Source organism: Phoenix dactylifera, chromosome 4 (genome assembly GCF_051530095.1).
Source record: "Phoenix dactylifera cultivar Ajwa chromosome 4, Ajwa_hap1_PhDact_Kaust_v1.1, whole genome shotgun sequence".
NCBI lineage: Eukaryota > Viridiplantae > Streptophyta > Magnoliopsida > Arecales > Arecaceae > Phoenix > Phoenix dactylifera.
In genome coordinates this window covers 16,715,819-16,731,960 of record NC_143193.1, presented here as the reverse complement: position 1 = coordinate 16,731,960, position 16,142 = coordinate 16,715,819, and the positions used below count along the sequence as shown (strand labels likewise).

The following is a 16,142-nucleotide window of genomic DNA, read 5'->3' as shown; positions in this document are numbered from 1 at the left end:
GAGTGCCGTTGTCTTCTTAATATTGTATGTAGATGACATACTAATCATTGGAAATGATATTCCAATGTTACAATCGGTCAAGACTTGGCTATCAAAAAGCTTTTCCATGAAAGACTTGGGAGAAGCATCCTATATACTTGGTATAAAGATCTATAGGGATAGATTTAAAAGGATGCTAGGCTTGTCCCAGTTTAAGTACATAGATCGTGTGCTGAAAAGATTCAGCATGGAAGGAAGTAAAAGAGGTTACTTACCTATGAGTCATGGCATACGTCTCTCTAAGAAGATGTCTTCTAAGACATCTGAAGAGAGGAATAGAATGAATTCTATTCCCTATGCTTCGGCAGTAGGATCAATTATGTATGCTATGCTATGTACTAGGCCTGTTGTTGCTTATGCCTTAGGCATAACAAGCAGATTCCAGGCTGATCCAGGAGAAAATTATTGGATAGCTGTGAAAAATATTCTTAAGTACTTAAGAAGGACTAAAGATATTTTTCTAGTTTATGGAGGATCTGAGTTGAAACTAGAAGGATTTTCTGATTCTAGTTTTCAATCAGATCCAGATGATAGCAAGTCTACTTCAGGGTATGTCTTTACCCTAAATGGTGGTGCAGTGAGCTGGAAGAGTTCCAAGCAGCAAATTGTAGCTGACTCAACTACTGAGGTAGAATACATCGCTGTAAGTGAAGCCGCTAAGGAAGCTGTCTGGATGAAGAAGTTCATCGCTGAGTTGGGAGTAGTTCCTGAGATTGCTGGACCAGTTTCAGTTTATTGTGACAACACTGGAGCTATTGCTCAAGCAAAGGAACCAAGATCTCATCACAAATCCAAGCACATTCTAAGATGCTTCCACCTCGTTCGAGAGATCGTCGAGAGACAAGACATAGTCATTGAACGAGTAGACACAAAGAACAACTTAGCAGACCCGTTCACTAAAGCTCTACCACAACAGCAGTTCGATCGCCACCTCGATTGTATGGGGATAAAATATAAGAGCGATTGGCTTTAGTGCAAGTGGGAGATTGAAAGAGTAGATGCCCTACAAGCCAATCGCAATATGTATTGCGAAAGATTTTTTCTTTTGATTTGTCCAAATCATGTACATGACATTTAAATATGAATAAAGGCGTTATGTTTTATCATATGCTGTTGATTATATTTATGATAAACTCCTTAGATTAGGGCAATGGTTTTAAGACTATGATGAGATCATACTAGTGAGACTTAAAATCCTAAAATTCTAATCTTAAATATTCCCAGTCATTGGTACATTGAGTCGGGGATCAATGATTACCGGAAAGACTAGCATGTCTTATGTATGCTTGATGCAGAGGATGATTGATCTCACAATCATTTGTGTGGAGACACTAATACAAAGATGTGGGTGCTCATTAGAGGAATGAGTTCACTGAATTGACCTACAAAGAGAAATCTTATGAAGTCTTACTTACATGTCAAAAGATGATTCTCTTAGTGGGAGTTGTGCAACTGATCCTATGACCTGAGATCACCATGGTATGTTGTGCACATGAACCCATATTTTGGTTTACACTCATTCATGACAATAAGTTATGTACGAGGTCTTCTGGATATGGTGAATTGTGTACGAAGATTATGAGTAGGTCAACAAGGAATTAATCACTTCTAGTAAGAGAAGATAGCATCCTATTTATTCTAATCATATGATAATTCAGGAAGCCTTTGATCAAAGCAGAATGAAAATTAGAAAGAGTTTCTAATGTTTCATTATTTGAATTATCATTAAAAGATTGAGAAAAATATGAATATGAAATTGAGTTTGACATATATTCATACTCATATACATATTTGGGATGCAGTTTGATTAAAGGATTGAATTGCATGGTAACTTGCCACTGAAGGGTATTTTTGGTATTTCCACCAAATTCCATATTTTTTGGGTAGACATGACACGTTGCTAGACGTCAATCTTGTTTTATAGGTTTGATCAAATTAAAGAGTTTAATTCGATCACCAATTAGAAAGGATTCTAATTGTTAAGTTCGGGTTCGCGCAGTTTGGACTTAAATCGATTAGAAGAGTTCTAACCAAGTTGGGTCAACTCGCACTCACACCTATTGCTGGCTAAGTATGGAACCCAATGGGTCACACACAAGAAAACTTATCAAAGGTCTAATTGGATTAGATCATGTTTGCAAGATAAACATCCTAGCAGGTGTTGCAAACCTTAGCTCCTGATTCGAATTGGATTTGAATCTGATTCGAATTGGATTCGAATCTGATTCTTAATTGATCTAATTTGATTAGATCATATTCTAATATGGGTTAGCCAAGAGTTGGCACCTAATTGGCTTGGTTTGAGTCTAATTGGATTAGAATTAATAAATCATTCAATCTAGACCGTTAGATCTTGATCTACCGTTGGATGAAGACATAATGGAGAGTTGGTTTAACCCAATTGGATTGGGTTAGAGGATGGCTACCATAATTGACCATTGGATCTTAATCCCACCATTGGATGAAGACATAATGGGTCAAGTGAATAGCGCCTTGCATTGGAGCCCTTGGATCATCATCATGAAAGATCAAGAGGTGAGGCGTGATGGACATGTGATTAGCATGTAATGTTGACTTGGTCAAAATATGGCACCACATGAAAGGACATATCATTTGATACACCTTCTCACTTGATCTGCACCTCCTCTTATTTGATATGGCCCTTTAGATGATGCCCTTTTATGAGAGGATGTGTGGATGGGATGCATCCCTTGGAGATGCATCCCCACACCTATTATAAATAGGTTAGCACTCCATGGGTTTCATTATTCCAATTCCACCCCACTCCTCTCTTCTTTCTTTCTTACATTAGTTTCTTTCTTTCTAGCATTGCTTCTAGTGTGTCCTAAGCCAAGACAAGGTGGTCTTCTTTAGGACAAAAAGGATTAGAAGTGATTTTAGAAGGCTAAAGAAAAATAGAAAGGAAGGAAAGCAAGCCATTAGAGTTCTTTAGAAGAATTCTGCAATAAGGATCAAAAGTCTTTGGAGCTAAAGTCTTGATCAAGTTTTCGTGTGGATCACCATTGGAGGGCGGACACATGGACGCCTCGTGGAGATTGTACACTTTGGATTAGTGTTTGAGGTATTCTACTAATTCTGCATTTATTTTATATCATTTGATTGTAATCATTAAGGTGATCTAGGCTTAAAAGGATTTCATGCATAGGGACTTTATTAAGAAATTTTTAAAATCCCTAGCTTCCGCTGCGCATTATAACATGCTAAAATCCTTCAGTACCTTCATCTGACTTGGCATCAAATTTACTTAGATCCTCCTTGCCATTGTTTAAAATGAAACATCTACATACAAATACTCTAAGATATTTAGTGGTTGGTTTCTTATTCTTCCAAAGTTCATAAGGAGTTTTCTTGGTTATAGGTTGTATTAATACCCGATTTAGAATATGGCAAGCAGTGTTTATAGCTTCAGTCCAAAAGTACTTTGGAAGATTTGACTCGCACAACATCGTGCGTGCCATTTCTGCCAAAGTCCTATTTTTTCTTTCAACAACCCCATTTTGTTGAGGCGTTCTAGGTGCTGAAAATTGATGTGAGATACCGTTTTCATTACAAAATTCTTCAAAGTGTTGATTTTCAAATTCAGTTCCATGATCACTTCGAATTGCTATTAAGGTGAGCTTCTTTTCATTTATGATATAATTATAATATTTCAAGAATGCTGAAAATGCTTCATTCTTATGTGCCAAAAATGAAACCCATGTATATCTTGAAAAATTATCTACTATAACTAGTCCATACTTCTTCCCTCCTAGACTCGCAGTTCTAGTGGGTCCAAATAGATCCATATGTATGAGTTCAAAAGGCCTAGTTGTTGATACTATATTCTTTGATTTGAAGGATGATTTTGTTTGTTTTTCTAATGAGCATGGTCCACAAATTTTGTCCTTTTCAAAGATCAATTTTGGCACATCTTTTATTAATTCCTTCTTGACTAGTTTTGATATTAATTCCATACTAGCATGTCCTAGTCTGCGATGCCAAAGCCAACTTGTTTCATTTTTCTTTTCTTCATTAGTAATTAAACATAATCCATTTTTCTTGCCTAATTCATGAAGATCTACCATGTAAATATTTCTTTGCCTTTGCCCTATAAGTACAATGCTATTATCTTTAGGATTTGTGATTATGCATACTGATGCTTCAAATGTGACTTTAAACCCTTTATCACAAAATTGACTTATGCTAAGTAGGTTATGTTTCAAACCATTAACTAATAAGACATTTTCTATGAAGGTAGATGGAGTAATGAAAATTTTAACCTTTCCAATGATATACCCTTTTCCATTGTCTCCATAGGTTACTACTTCACCCTTCTTAGATTCCAAGGTGACAAATTGGTCTACGTCACCGGTCATGTGTCTTGAACAGCCGCTATCTAGATACCATCGTTTATCCACTTTATTAGCTGCAAGACACCCCTGCAATCAAGATCAAGAATGAGCTTTAGGTACCCAAACTATGTTGGGTCCTTTAGGGTTAGTACTTGATGTTCCTTTTGGAACCCAAACTTTCTTGAATTTAAGCTTATAATTATTACTCAATTTGTTTTGGCTGGACTTTCTATAGTTACATTCATATGCTTTATGTCCTAATTTATTGCAACAATGACAAGTAATATTTTCGTTTTTAGCTTTTACAAATATGTTCTTTAAGTATTTTTATTTTCTATTTGTTTTATATCCTAATCCAGCCTTATCATATACAGCTTTTTGACTATCAAGAATCATATTTAATTTGGTTGAGCTAAGAGTAATCTTGTCTACTAAGAATTTATATTTTTCAGCATCTTCTTTTAACTTGACATTTTCAGCAATTAAATTCTTGGTTTCATTTGTGAGTCTCCTACTTAATGTTTTATAGTTATGAGATAGTTTCAGCTTATCTTTGATACGAGATTGATTTTCTTCTTTTAGAACTTTATTTTTATTGATTAGTTTTTTGTGTTCTTCCATGAGTTCTAAAAATGCATCATGTAATTCATCAACAGTAAAATCACATTCAAGTTCAGAATCTACCTCATCGTCATTGGCCATATGACATATTTGGGCCGTCTCTTGATGATCTTCCTCTTCCGAACTTGACTCCTCACTTTCACTCCATTCAGCCATGAAGTTCTTCTTTTTAAGTTTTCTTGCCATCCACTTTAATTCCGGACAATCTATCTTATAATGCCCGGGCTTGTTACACTCATAACAAATAGGTGTTTCCTTTTTCTTTTCTTTGTCCTTACCCTTTTCTTTGCTTGAGCTACCTTTGAAGAAGGGTTTCTTTTTATGAAATCTCTTCTTACCTCTCATAAATTTTCTGAATTTTCTTCCAAGCATAGCCATTCCTTCTTCATCAAATTCATCATCATCATCAGATTCTTCCGATTCAGTTTCTTGTTTTGGAGTGGTAGACTTTAGGGCAATGGTCTTTCTTCTCTTGACCTCATCTTCTGAATTTTGCCTCATGGTCAACTCATGGATCATGAGTGATCCTAGAAGTTCCTCCAATTGCAGTGTATTGAGGTCCTTTGCTTCCTGAATTGTTGTTACCTTGGCCTCCCTAACTCTTGGTAGAGACCTGAGAATTTTTCGCACCATTTCAGAGTTAGTATAAGACTTTCCTAAACTCTTTAGCCCATTTATGATTTCAGTAAAACGAGTAAACATATCAGTTATGGACTCAGTGGATTTCATTTTAAACAATTCATACTTATGTACTAATATGTTTATTTTTGACTCCTTAACTTGATTAGTTCCTTCATGTGTGACCTCAAGTTTATCCCAAATTTCTTTTGCAGAGATGCATGTAGATATCCTATTGAATTCACTTACATCTAGTGAACAGTAAAGTACATTAATCGCTTTAGCATTTAATTGTGCTAGTCTTCTATCACTTTCATTCCAATCCATTTCTGGTTTGGGTATGATAGTGCCCTCTATACTAATTGTGGGTGTGTGAGGTCCTCTAGTTATAATATACCACAGTTCATAGTCTAGAGCTTGAATGAATATCCTCATCCTAGCTTTTCAGTATGTGTAATTTGTGCCATTAAATAGAGGAGGTCTATTTGTGGATTGCCCCTCACTCATAGAACATCCCACTTGGGTTGTCATGATCTTTGACTCTTGATTCTGAGATCAACAAATACTATAGGAGCACCTTGCTCTGATACCACTTGTTGCCCAAGGTGACAAGCCAATAGGGGGGGTGAATTGGTTTCTCTTAATTTTTACTATCTTACTTATGTCAATTGATGAGTTAGTGAAATATAACAAAGCACAATACAAACACATAAGAAGTATAGTGGTTCGGTGCTCTCCCAAGCACCTACGTCCACTCCCCAAGCGACCCCTTGGAAATTCACTATAATCCCGCGGATTACAGTTAGATTGTTTTTCGGGCTCACAATCCAAAAATCTTTACACTTTGATTTTCCGGGATCACCAAAAACCTATGTTGGTTTTACGGGCTCACCAACGAACCTATGTTGGTTTTACGGGCTCACCAACAAACCTTTACAATTGGTTTTACGGGTTCACCAATAAACCTACTCCATTGGTTCATTCACAATCATTGTTAAAATCTGAAAGCTAAATAAAATTGTAGAAAGGAGAAGAGAAGAATATCTCTATTTAGGGAAAATAAATTGATTTTGATCTATCTTTCTACTTGCCTAACTTTGATACATAATGTCCTAATACTTGTTAAAATATCCTTTATTGTGTATCGAAACTCAAAATTAAACACAAAGATTCTGAAAGTGCTTTAATGTTATTGAAATATGTATTTTTCAATCGTAACAATTTAAGATGAGCTACATTGTGAAAGATACATATCTCATATTATGACTTAGAAAGCTTCTATTGAAAATCCTATGTAATTCAGAATCCGATTATGTATAAAAGTTTAAACTCCATATGATTACTAAATAAAATGTTAATGTAAGAAAAACAGAATTTATTTTGATTGCTCCGATACGCATCCGAAACATATCATTTCTTATCTTCAAAGTATACTAATTTTGATTCAAATGATGTGTCTTACGATGATCTTGATTGCAAGTAAATATTTTTAAAATATATGACTTTATTTTAATATTTAAAAAATTTATTGAGCTTCATGTATACATTGCTGAAGAACTGTGATTAAGAAATTGAGTTCTATAAATACACATACCTCAATGATCATCTATATGTTTTTCTCTCCTACATTCTTAGAAACTATCATCAGAATATATATATATAGAGTGAATACTATAAATTTTGAATAATTCTAGATCACTCTACATTCTCGATAACATAGAATTTCAGTTTTATTCACGTTTATTATTAAATTCTGAAATTCAACCAAAGAAAAGAATGATTAAAGAAGAATGCATCTTTTGAGGGGGAGCTTTAGATATTCAGTATCTTATCCTAAAGAAACTTTAATTTGATGCATACCTTGAATTTTATGGATTGATTTTGATGAACCTCCTTATATTGCAAGACATGCTTTAATTACCTTGAGATGAGTTCTATAAAGGCTGTCTTATCTCAAACCTTGAGTCTTATGAAAATGAGCTGAAACTTATAGAAAATATATTTTTGAGATTGACAATTTTATGAACATTATCTTCAAATTCTAAACTCTTAAATGGAATGATCAATAGAGGGGGAGAAAGAAAATTTCAGAAGGAGAGGTCTCACGGAACTTAATTACATAAATCTATAGAAGAGGGAAAGAATACTAAATGAAAAGTGATCCTAATACTCTCCAATATGTATCATCTGAAATTTAAATCTGAAAATCTTTATGATACACCTTGAGGCATGTTATTTGGTTAATATATCTTCTGCACAAATCATGAACCAAATTGCAATTCAAATAGTTGATCTTAAGAGCCTCTAATTTAATGAAAAAAGGGGAGAATAACGTGTTAAATTTTCTTGAGTATCTCGTAGAAAATCTATTTTGGAATTCACTAATGAGTCCTAATTGGCTTGCTCTTTAGAACTTCAATATTGTGCCAATTCATATTTTTATATATGTATCAAATCGTGCTTATTTTCTAAAGGAATAAAAGAAAGTCCTTAAAAGAGCTCTAAGATATATCATAAATTGCATGAATTCATATTTTGGTATTTGTGCCCCAATGCTCTTATTATCATAAAAAGAACTTTGAAGTCATGATCCAACATGATGATATGTTTTTCAAGTATATAAGTTTTGATCTTTTACTCTGAAAATCAATTAAATTGCTCTCATGTTGATAAAATACTTAATAGATTGGGCAAACGTTCTTCAATGAACAAGCTTTCATACTTATTATTAAAGAGAGGTTAGATTTCCACTCATGTTTTTCCTTGAATATCATTTGTGGTACTTCTTGAATTAACCTAAGGAAGATTCCACCTACACTTGATTAGAAAACTATCTGTGGTATCAAATTAGAAAATCTCTTGAATTCACACTCGATGTGTTCTGATCTGATCTTTGTACTTAATGTTTCACTATCTTTTTGATGTTGTCAAAAAGGGGGAGAAATATCTAAGTATATGCTATATACTCAGAATGCTTTATTACTTTGAATTGAATACAAATCAGCTTAAAATTTAAATATGTTGATTGTGTTAAGCTGATTAAATCTAAAGCATTATCATGAAGTATGTTTTTAAATATATATGTTTTTCCACTTCATGCAACTTAGCTATGTATTACTTCTAGAAATACAATATCTTTTATATTGCATATACTCCAAGTTTTGTCATCATCAAAAAGGGGGAGATTGATGACCCAAAGATTGATTCATAGATTGATTTTGATGATCACAAAACCTTGAAGTATAGATACTAATGTTTATGTTGCAAGGAGAAAGATATTTATGTTGCAAGGAACATAGCAAGTTGGAAGAACACAAGAAGGCCTCTAAAAGCACTCAAGAAAAGTTGGAAGAAAGCTACAAGTTATTGGCCCAAGTCTCAAGTTCAAAAGATTCAAATTGGAGGAGCAAATTCAAGGAAAATTTAAAAGAATAGTCTTCGAGTCGACTCCTGAGGAATTCGAGTCGACTCCAATGCTTGGCGAGTCAACTCGAGAGTAGAACGAGTCGACTCCAGGGTGTAAAAGGCAGAAAAGTCAGAGAGGGATTTTCGACCCTGAGATTCGAGTCGACTCCTGAGGAATGCGAGTCGACTCCAATGGTTGTCGGGTCGACTCCAAAGAAAGCGAGAGTCGACTCTCAGTGGTACACAAGGGAAAACTCAGAGAAGCAGTTTTTGGACACTGAGATTCGAGTCGACTCCCACAAAGTCCGAGTCGACTCCAAAGACAGCGCAACCCCAAGACAGAAGACGGTATTTTCGTCTCTGAGAGGCGAGTCGACTCCAAGACAAGTCGAGTCGACTCCAAGGCAGCGCGGCTCCAAAATACAGAGGATCAGTTTTCCGACTCTGAGATTCGAGTCGACTCCCAGACAGCTCGAGTCGACTCCAAGGCAGCACTACACTAAGATGGCAGAAGACCAACTTTCGAAAACTGAGAGCCGAGTCGACTCCAAGGAAGTTCGAGTCGACTCCAAGACTGGACGAGCCAAAAGACAGAGGATCGGGAGTTCGGACTCTGGGATTCGAGTCGACTCCCAGGATAGTCGAGTCGACTCGAGAGGACAAAATTCAAAATTGGATCCACGGACTTCAGTGGATGAGCCGACTCCGAAATTGCCAAGTCAGCTCCAGAAGTTGGCGAGTCGACTCCAGGTTAAGACGAGTCGACTCCCAGTCGAGGCAAGCACATTAATTCAAATTTGGAACAGTGGCCGAGTCGTCTCCGGTAAAACACGAGCCGACTCCTGCAACAGGCGAGCCGACTCCTGATCGCGCGAGTCGACTCCGATCCCAACGGTCATATTGTCAGGAGGTGCAGACTGGTTCCAACGGCTCTATTTTTGTCTCTAACGGCTAGATTCTTGTTTCCACGCCATCTAAAGCTATAAAAACAAGAAGAGAGCTAGGAGAGAACGCATGGAAGTGGGAGAGATCATCTAGGAAAGAGATCTCAAAGAGATTACAAAGGAAATCTCCCATAAGCACAAAAGGGCCATCCAAAACGAAATAGAGAGAAGAAGAGCATCCAAGTGAATCCGAAAGCTTCCTCTCCATCCGTGTGCTGCCTCGGGGATCCTCTACTTCATGCCAAATCAGAGGAGGATCAAGTAAAGAAGAAGCCGAGCTCCTCCATCTTCAAAACTCGTTTGAGGGCTTCTCTTTACTCTATTTGTTTATATTGTCATATCTGCTTGTTTAAGAAGCTTTGATTTGTTCTTATTCTTTGTTTTAATATCTTGTAACTTGATTCAATCAAGGGATTGAATCAAGGGGTTAAAGGTTTGTTGGTGAGCCAAAGGGAAAACCAACGGTGTAAGGTTTGTTGGTGAGCCAAAGGGAAAACCAACGGGATTAAGGTTTGTTGGTGAGCCAAAGGGAAAACCAACGGGGTTTAGGTTTGTTGGTGAGCCGAGGGTAAAACCAACGTGTAAGGGTTCGATTGTGATCCCGGGAAAACAATCGGAGTGGTTCTAGTCGGTGAGCCTGGGAAAACCGACCGAGTTCGTTGTGCGCTCGTAAAACAACAAGTTGGGTTGTGAGCTTGTAAAACAACCGACTGTAATCTGTAGGATTATAGTGAAATTCCCAAGAAGTCTTGGGGAGTGGATGTAGGTGCTGGGGTGCACCGAACCACTATATGTTTGCTGTGTTTGTAATGCTTTTTGTCATTATCTAACTCACACACTTACTCACTTAGATAAATTGCTTGCTTAACTATTATCCGCGAATTCTTTAGTTGCAAGCATACTCAATCAAGTCACATTCTATACATCAAACTGTCGCTAAGTTTAACTTTCACTGCGCATATATACAACTTAGCATAATTAATCAAAAAGTGCTAGAAGTAGCTTAAAAGTTTTAAAAGACCCAATTCACCCCCCCTCTTGGGTTGTATCTACTGGGCAACAAGTGGTATCAGAGCAGGTGCTCAAATATTATTTGTAGTCTTAACCGACTAGAGCCAAAGATCATGACAACTCAAATAGATAGTTTTCTAGGAGAAGGACAATCAATTGATACACCACCACTATTTAATGGCATAAACTATACACATTGGAAAATACGCATGCGCATCTTTATTCAATCACAAAACTATTATTTATGGAAAATCATAATAAATGATCTTCACACACTCTCTCAAACTTTTAATGAAAAGGATTTAGCACAATTGAATGCTGATGCCATGAACCTTTTATATTGTGCATTAGATAGGAATGAGTTTAATTGCATATCTTCTTGCATGACTGCTAAAGAAATATGGAATATGCTTGAAGACAAATATGAATGCACTAACAAATCTGAAACATCATGTGTAGAAGGAGAGCAGTATCATATTGAAAATCCATGCTTGGTGGCACAAGAGGTACATGCTGAAACTGAAAGCAATTTTACATTTGATGAACTCCATGATGCCTTTTCTGATTTGTATTTAGAATATAAGAAACTTATTTGTAAAAACAAAAACTTGAAGATTGAAAATCAAATTCTAATAGATGAAAAACTGAAACTAACCAGTAAAACTGAAATCTTAATTAAAGAAAATCAAGAACTAAATCAAAGAGATCAACTTCTCACTGAAAGTCATGATAAACTTAAGAAAAACAATGAGTTACTTTCAGAAGATAACAAAAGATTAACTAAAGAAGTTGACAGATTAAAACCTGTTGTTGAAAGATTTACCCTCAGCTCTGAAAAATTGAACCTAATGATAAATAATCAAGGAGCTGAATTTGATAAAGTTACATTAGGATATCAACCTTGGTACACCCAAAAACCTTTTAAGAATATGTTTGTTAAAACAGTTTTTAATTACTCTAAAACAGATTCTTATAAACAAAAGCTAAGTAAAATCTCTTCTGTTGTTCCTAAATCTATACATTACAAATTTGATGAACCAAAAAGGGAGAAACAGAAAATTAAAAGTTTTCCTACTACTCATGTTCGATCTAAGTTTGTTAAATTCAACAAGAGGATACAGAAATACATCCCTTGTAATCCTAAAATCTGTAAATTCATGGACAAAATAGCTATTAAGAGAATATGGGTTCCAAAAGGAATAATTATAGCTAACCTACAAGGACCCAAAAGAGCTTGGGTTCCTAAGTTGAAAATATGATTATTCTTTCAGCAAGCATGTCTAGCTATCCAAGGTTCTAATGAAAGATGTTATCTAAACAATGGGTGCTCTAGACATGTGTTAAAGAATTGAATTTAAAATGTAATTAAAAAGAATGATTTAAATGAAAGAAAGGATGAAATAAGTAATTCTTACATCTTCTCGTATTGAAATTACTTTATTAGTTGATTAAAACATAACTTGAAAGTATTAATCATTTTTGTGATATAAGTGATATTTGTCTTTTTGGGTATGAAAAGAAAATATATTCAAATCACTTCATTTTTTTTTGTATGCTCCACTCACTATTGGATAAGTTGCTAAATGATTAATTAATTCATTAAAAATAACTCTATGAACCCTCTATATGCTTGATTAAGAATTTTTATCCATGGCATTATTTTTATTGATCATCAATATGATAATGTGTACTTGGTATGCTTTTGAATATATGCACTATGAATACCAAGATTAAAGAAACCATCCTTGGCACATAGAATCAACTCATGCTAGTATGTACTTAATCTCAAAAGACCTTGCCATAGGCTTGCTTAGATTATCTACTTAAAGGTCAAAGTTTTGCTATGCATGCTAACTAAGGAAACAAACAAAAATCATTTCTAAATCTAAAGATGTTGTTTCCATCTCTAAGTCTTCAAAAGCTTACATTGGACTTGTTCTTGGAGAATAAAACTGAAGTATTTTTCTGTATTTACTAAATCTTGTAGAAGCGTTTCAAATGAAAAAGGTTTCCAAACTGTGAAGATCATGGCACAGTGTTGAAAACCAAAATCCAGATTAAAGTTATACAGAAAATAGTATTAAATTCAATTATTTCAGCCCCATGGACATCATAAGTAAAAAGGGGTTAATAGAATTCTTGAAGAAATGAAAAAGACAATTATGTATGATAGTCATTTTTTAAAAAAGACTATCATCACTGCTTGTCATACATATGATTTCTATTAGATCTATTTCTGATGAAAATTTTGATCTTCTGAAAAAAATGAAAAATGAACCATTGCATATCTTTCATATTTTTCAGTCGTACATGTTATGCTTGATATGCTCTTATGAAAATAATGCCAAATCTGATAGAGATATGTCTATCCTTGGATATCATTCATCAAGCAATGCATATAGAGTATTCAATGAAAAGTTTTTAGTTGCAAAAATATCAAGGTATTTTATTCTTTATGAGACTAATGATTTATTATCAAGATACTAAAATTAAATTATGTATGTATATGGTTAATCTTTTACATATAACAATCTGAAAAACTTGTTAATAATTAGAACCAACTTGGATTTTCAGATATGCTCTTAATGAAGAAAAAGTGATGACTACTAAAAGACTAAATTAAGAAAAGATGAAATAGATCTTGATGAAATTTTTGCATGATTAGAAGTAAAGATCACCATCATCATTTGCTTGCTTTATGAGCTTTATAGTCCATCAAATGAGTGTGTAGAATGGACTCCTATGTGCTTACTTTATTAAAGAAGATATATGTTAAATAACCACCATATTTGAAAACACTCATTACAAATATGATAAAGCAATATATGATTTGATACAAGCATCAAGAGCATGATATAAAAGCTTAAATAACCTTTTTGATAGAAGGTAATAGTGATAATTCTTTGCATCAAAAAATGTGTGACACCTCACTTGCTCAAAGTATACATTAATGACATCATTTCTGGTTCTACTAATGAAGAGTTATATTGCAAGGTGAGTTTGAAATATGTATGATGAATGAATTAACATCTTCTCTCAAACTCCAAATTAAGACAAACAGGAAAGGGGATCTTCATTGACCAATGTTAGTCCACAAGAAAACTCTCATAGAAGATTGGCATGAAGAAGGTATGTCTATGACCCCATCTTGTAGGATTTGAAAAGAATGAGCAAAATAGATCTACTGTTTAAAGCTGTATTGAAGCATGATAGAATAATTATTTTATCATACAGCTAGTAGACCAGGTTGTATGCTCATTATGTGACCTTGTGCAAGACATCAATCTAACTTTAATGAATCATATTTTATTGATAAACAAATAAATCATAATCTGAATTGTGATAGAAATAACTGTTTAAGATAAGTTGATTAAAACTTAGCTAGCGTGCCTTATTGAATAAAATCTAAACTAAATTGATTTTGAAAATAAGAAATTGATTTGACCTTGATAAATCTACCTATTGCCTCACATGCTTGTCCTTGAACCATCTGATTTAATGAAACTATCTCTTTAGTTCAAGTGATATGTGCTTGCTTATATTTAGGGAATCTCTTGAGTAAAGTGACTCAACATGCAACTATTGTCATATCTTATATTGAGTCATCTAGTTAAAAAATATATATGTTGGATGAATGCTTTATATCTTAAAGAAACTAATAACCTTCCTTCAAGAAAGAAAAATGAGAAATTTCAACTTGAAGGATATCTTCATGTAAGATACACTAAACATTCACATGCAAACAAGAGAGAGGATCTTCTTCAGCCAAAAGTTCACACATAAGAAATCTAGTTTGGCTTGAAGAACATACAATGAATAGGTAACTTTAGATACCTTTCTCACAAATTAATTGAGCTAAGTCAATAACTTAAATCCTATTATGGCATGATTAAATTCTTTAATTATTAATTTTTGATATCATGTCTATATGTGTATTGACTGACTTATACTTTTAGAAATTGTTTCATGGTTTGCCCAAACTAAAATATATCTTTGTCTGTGTCATAACCATGAAATACACAAGTATATGCTTAAAATTTTGATGTAAAATAACTTGTGAGAAGTTATGAATCCTTGAGCACAATGAAAATGTTGTTTGCATATTCTTTATTCTGCTCTTTCATGTAAATTACTTGAGAATAACAAAAAGAGAGAGAGATAAAGAAAAGAAAATGGATGTTATTCAAGAGAAGTAAAATCTAAGTAAAGGCAAATACTTCAATCTTAAGGAAAAGCAAAACGAACATAATATATTCGGCACATTTGTGAGACTTGTGTGAGCATTCTTTTGGAAGGGATAAAATCCACAATTAATTACACTTAAACAGGGAGAGTTTGAAGTGAACATTTTAACCTTTCTATATTGCTCATCATAGGGATGGTGCCAATGGGGAGGCTAGTGGTAGTACCCGGCACTATTTGACCCAACTATTCGGTGTAGGGCATATTAGGGACGGCACAAGAGGGAGGCTAGTGGTAGTACCTCGTGCCCCTTCCCAACTCCACCGGATAGGGAGCAAATAGAGTATAAAGCATAAGAAAGTAAAAATGAATGACAAAGTAAATGAAAGTATATAAGAAGAATCAAGTCAAGTTTTAATCACTTGGAAACACACCTTAAGGATGAAATTAGTGGAAGATTATATTTAAATAGGGGGAGTTAATTCGAAAAGAATTGATTTCGATCCTTGACATGCTTGTTCTTAATATTTTAATGTATGACTTAACACACACTATATTTTGCATATAGCATGATATTTTAAATTATGGGTTCTCAATATTTTTTGTAGTTCCCCATACTTGGACAACTTGATTGAATGAAATACTACATAACATCTTTGTTTAGTTTTATTGAAAAGAAATTTCAGATTTGTCATTCACAATCATTGTTAAAATCTGAAAGCTAAATAAAATTGTAGAAAGGAGAAGAGAAGAATATCTCTATTTAGGGAAAATAAATTGATTTTGATCTATCTTTCTACTTGCCTAACTTTGATACATAATGTCCTAATACTTGTTAAAATATCCTTTATTGTGTATCGAAACTCAAAATTAAACACAAAGATTCTGAAAGTGCTTTAATGTTATTGAAATATGTATTTTTCAATCGTAACAATTTAAGATGAGCTACATTGTGAAAGATACATATCTC

The 16,142-nt window shown here is 34.2% G+C and overlaps 1 protein-coding gene across 1 annotated transcript in view; it reads right to left on the bottom strand.

Moving 5' to 3' along the window:
* Window positions 1-16,142, bottom strand: part of LOC149753688 (uncharacterized) — a 72,876-nt gene that overhangs the window by 48,194 nt on the left and 8,540 nt on the right. The window contains exons 3-4 of the mRNA XM_089930366.1: window positions 5,076-5,625; window positions 3,481-4,478 (exon numbers count right to left, since the gene is read on the bottom strand). Of these exons, the coding sequence (XP_089786492.1) occupies window positions 3,481-4,478; window positions 5,076-5,625 (1,548 nt within the window). The remainder of the gene's footprint in view (window positions 1-3,480; window positions 4,479-5,075; window positions 5,626-16,142) is intronic.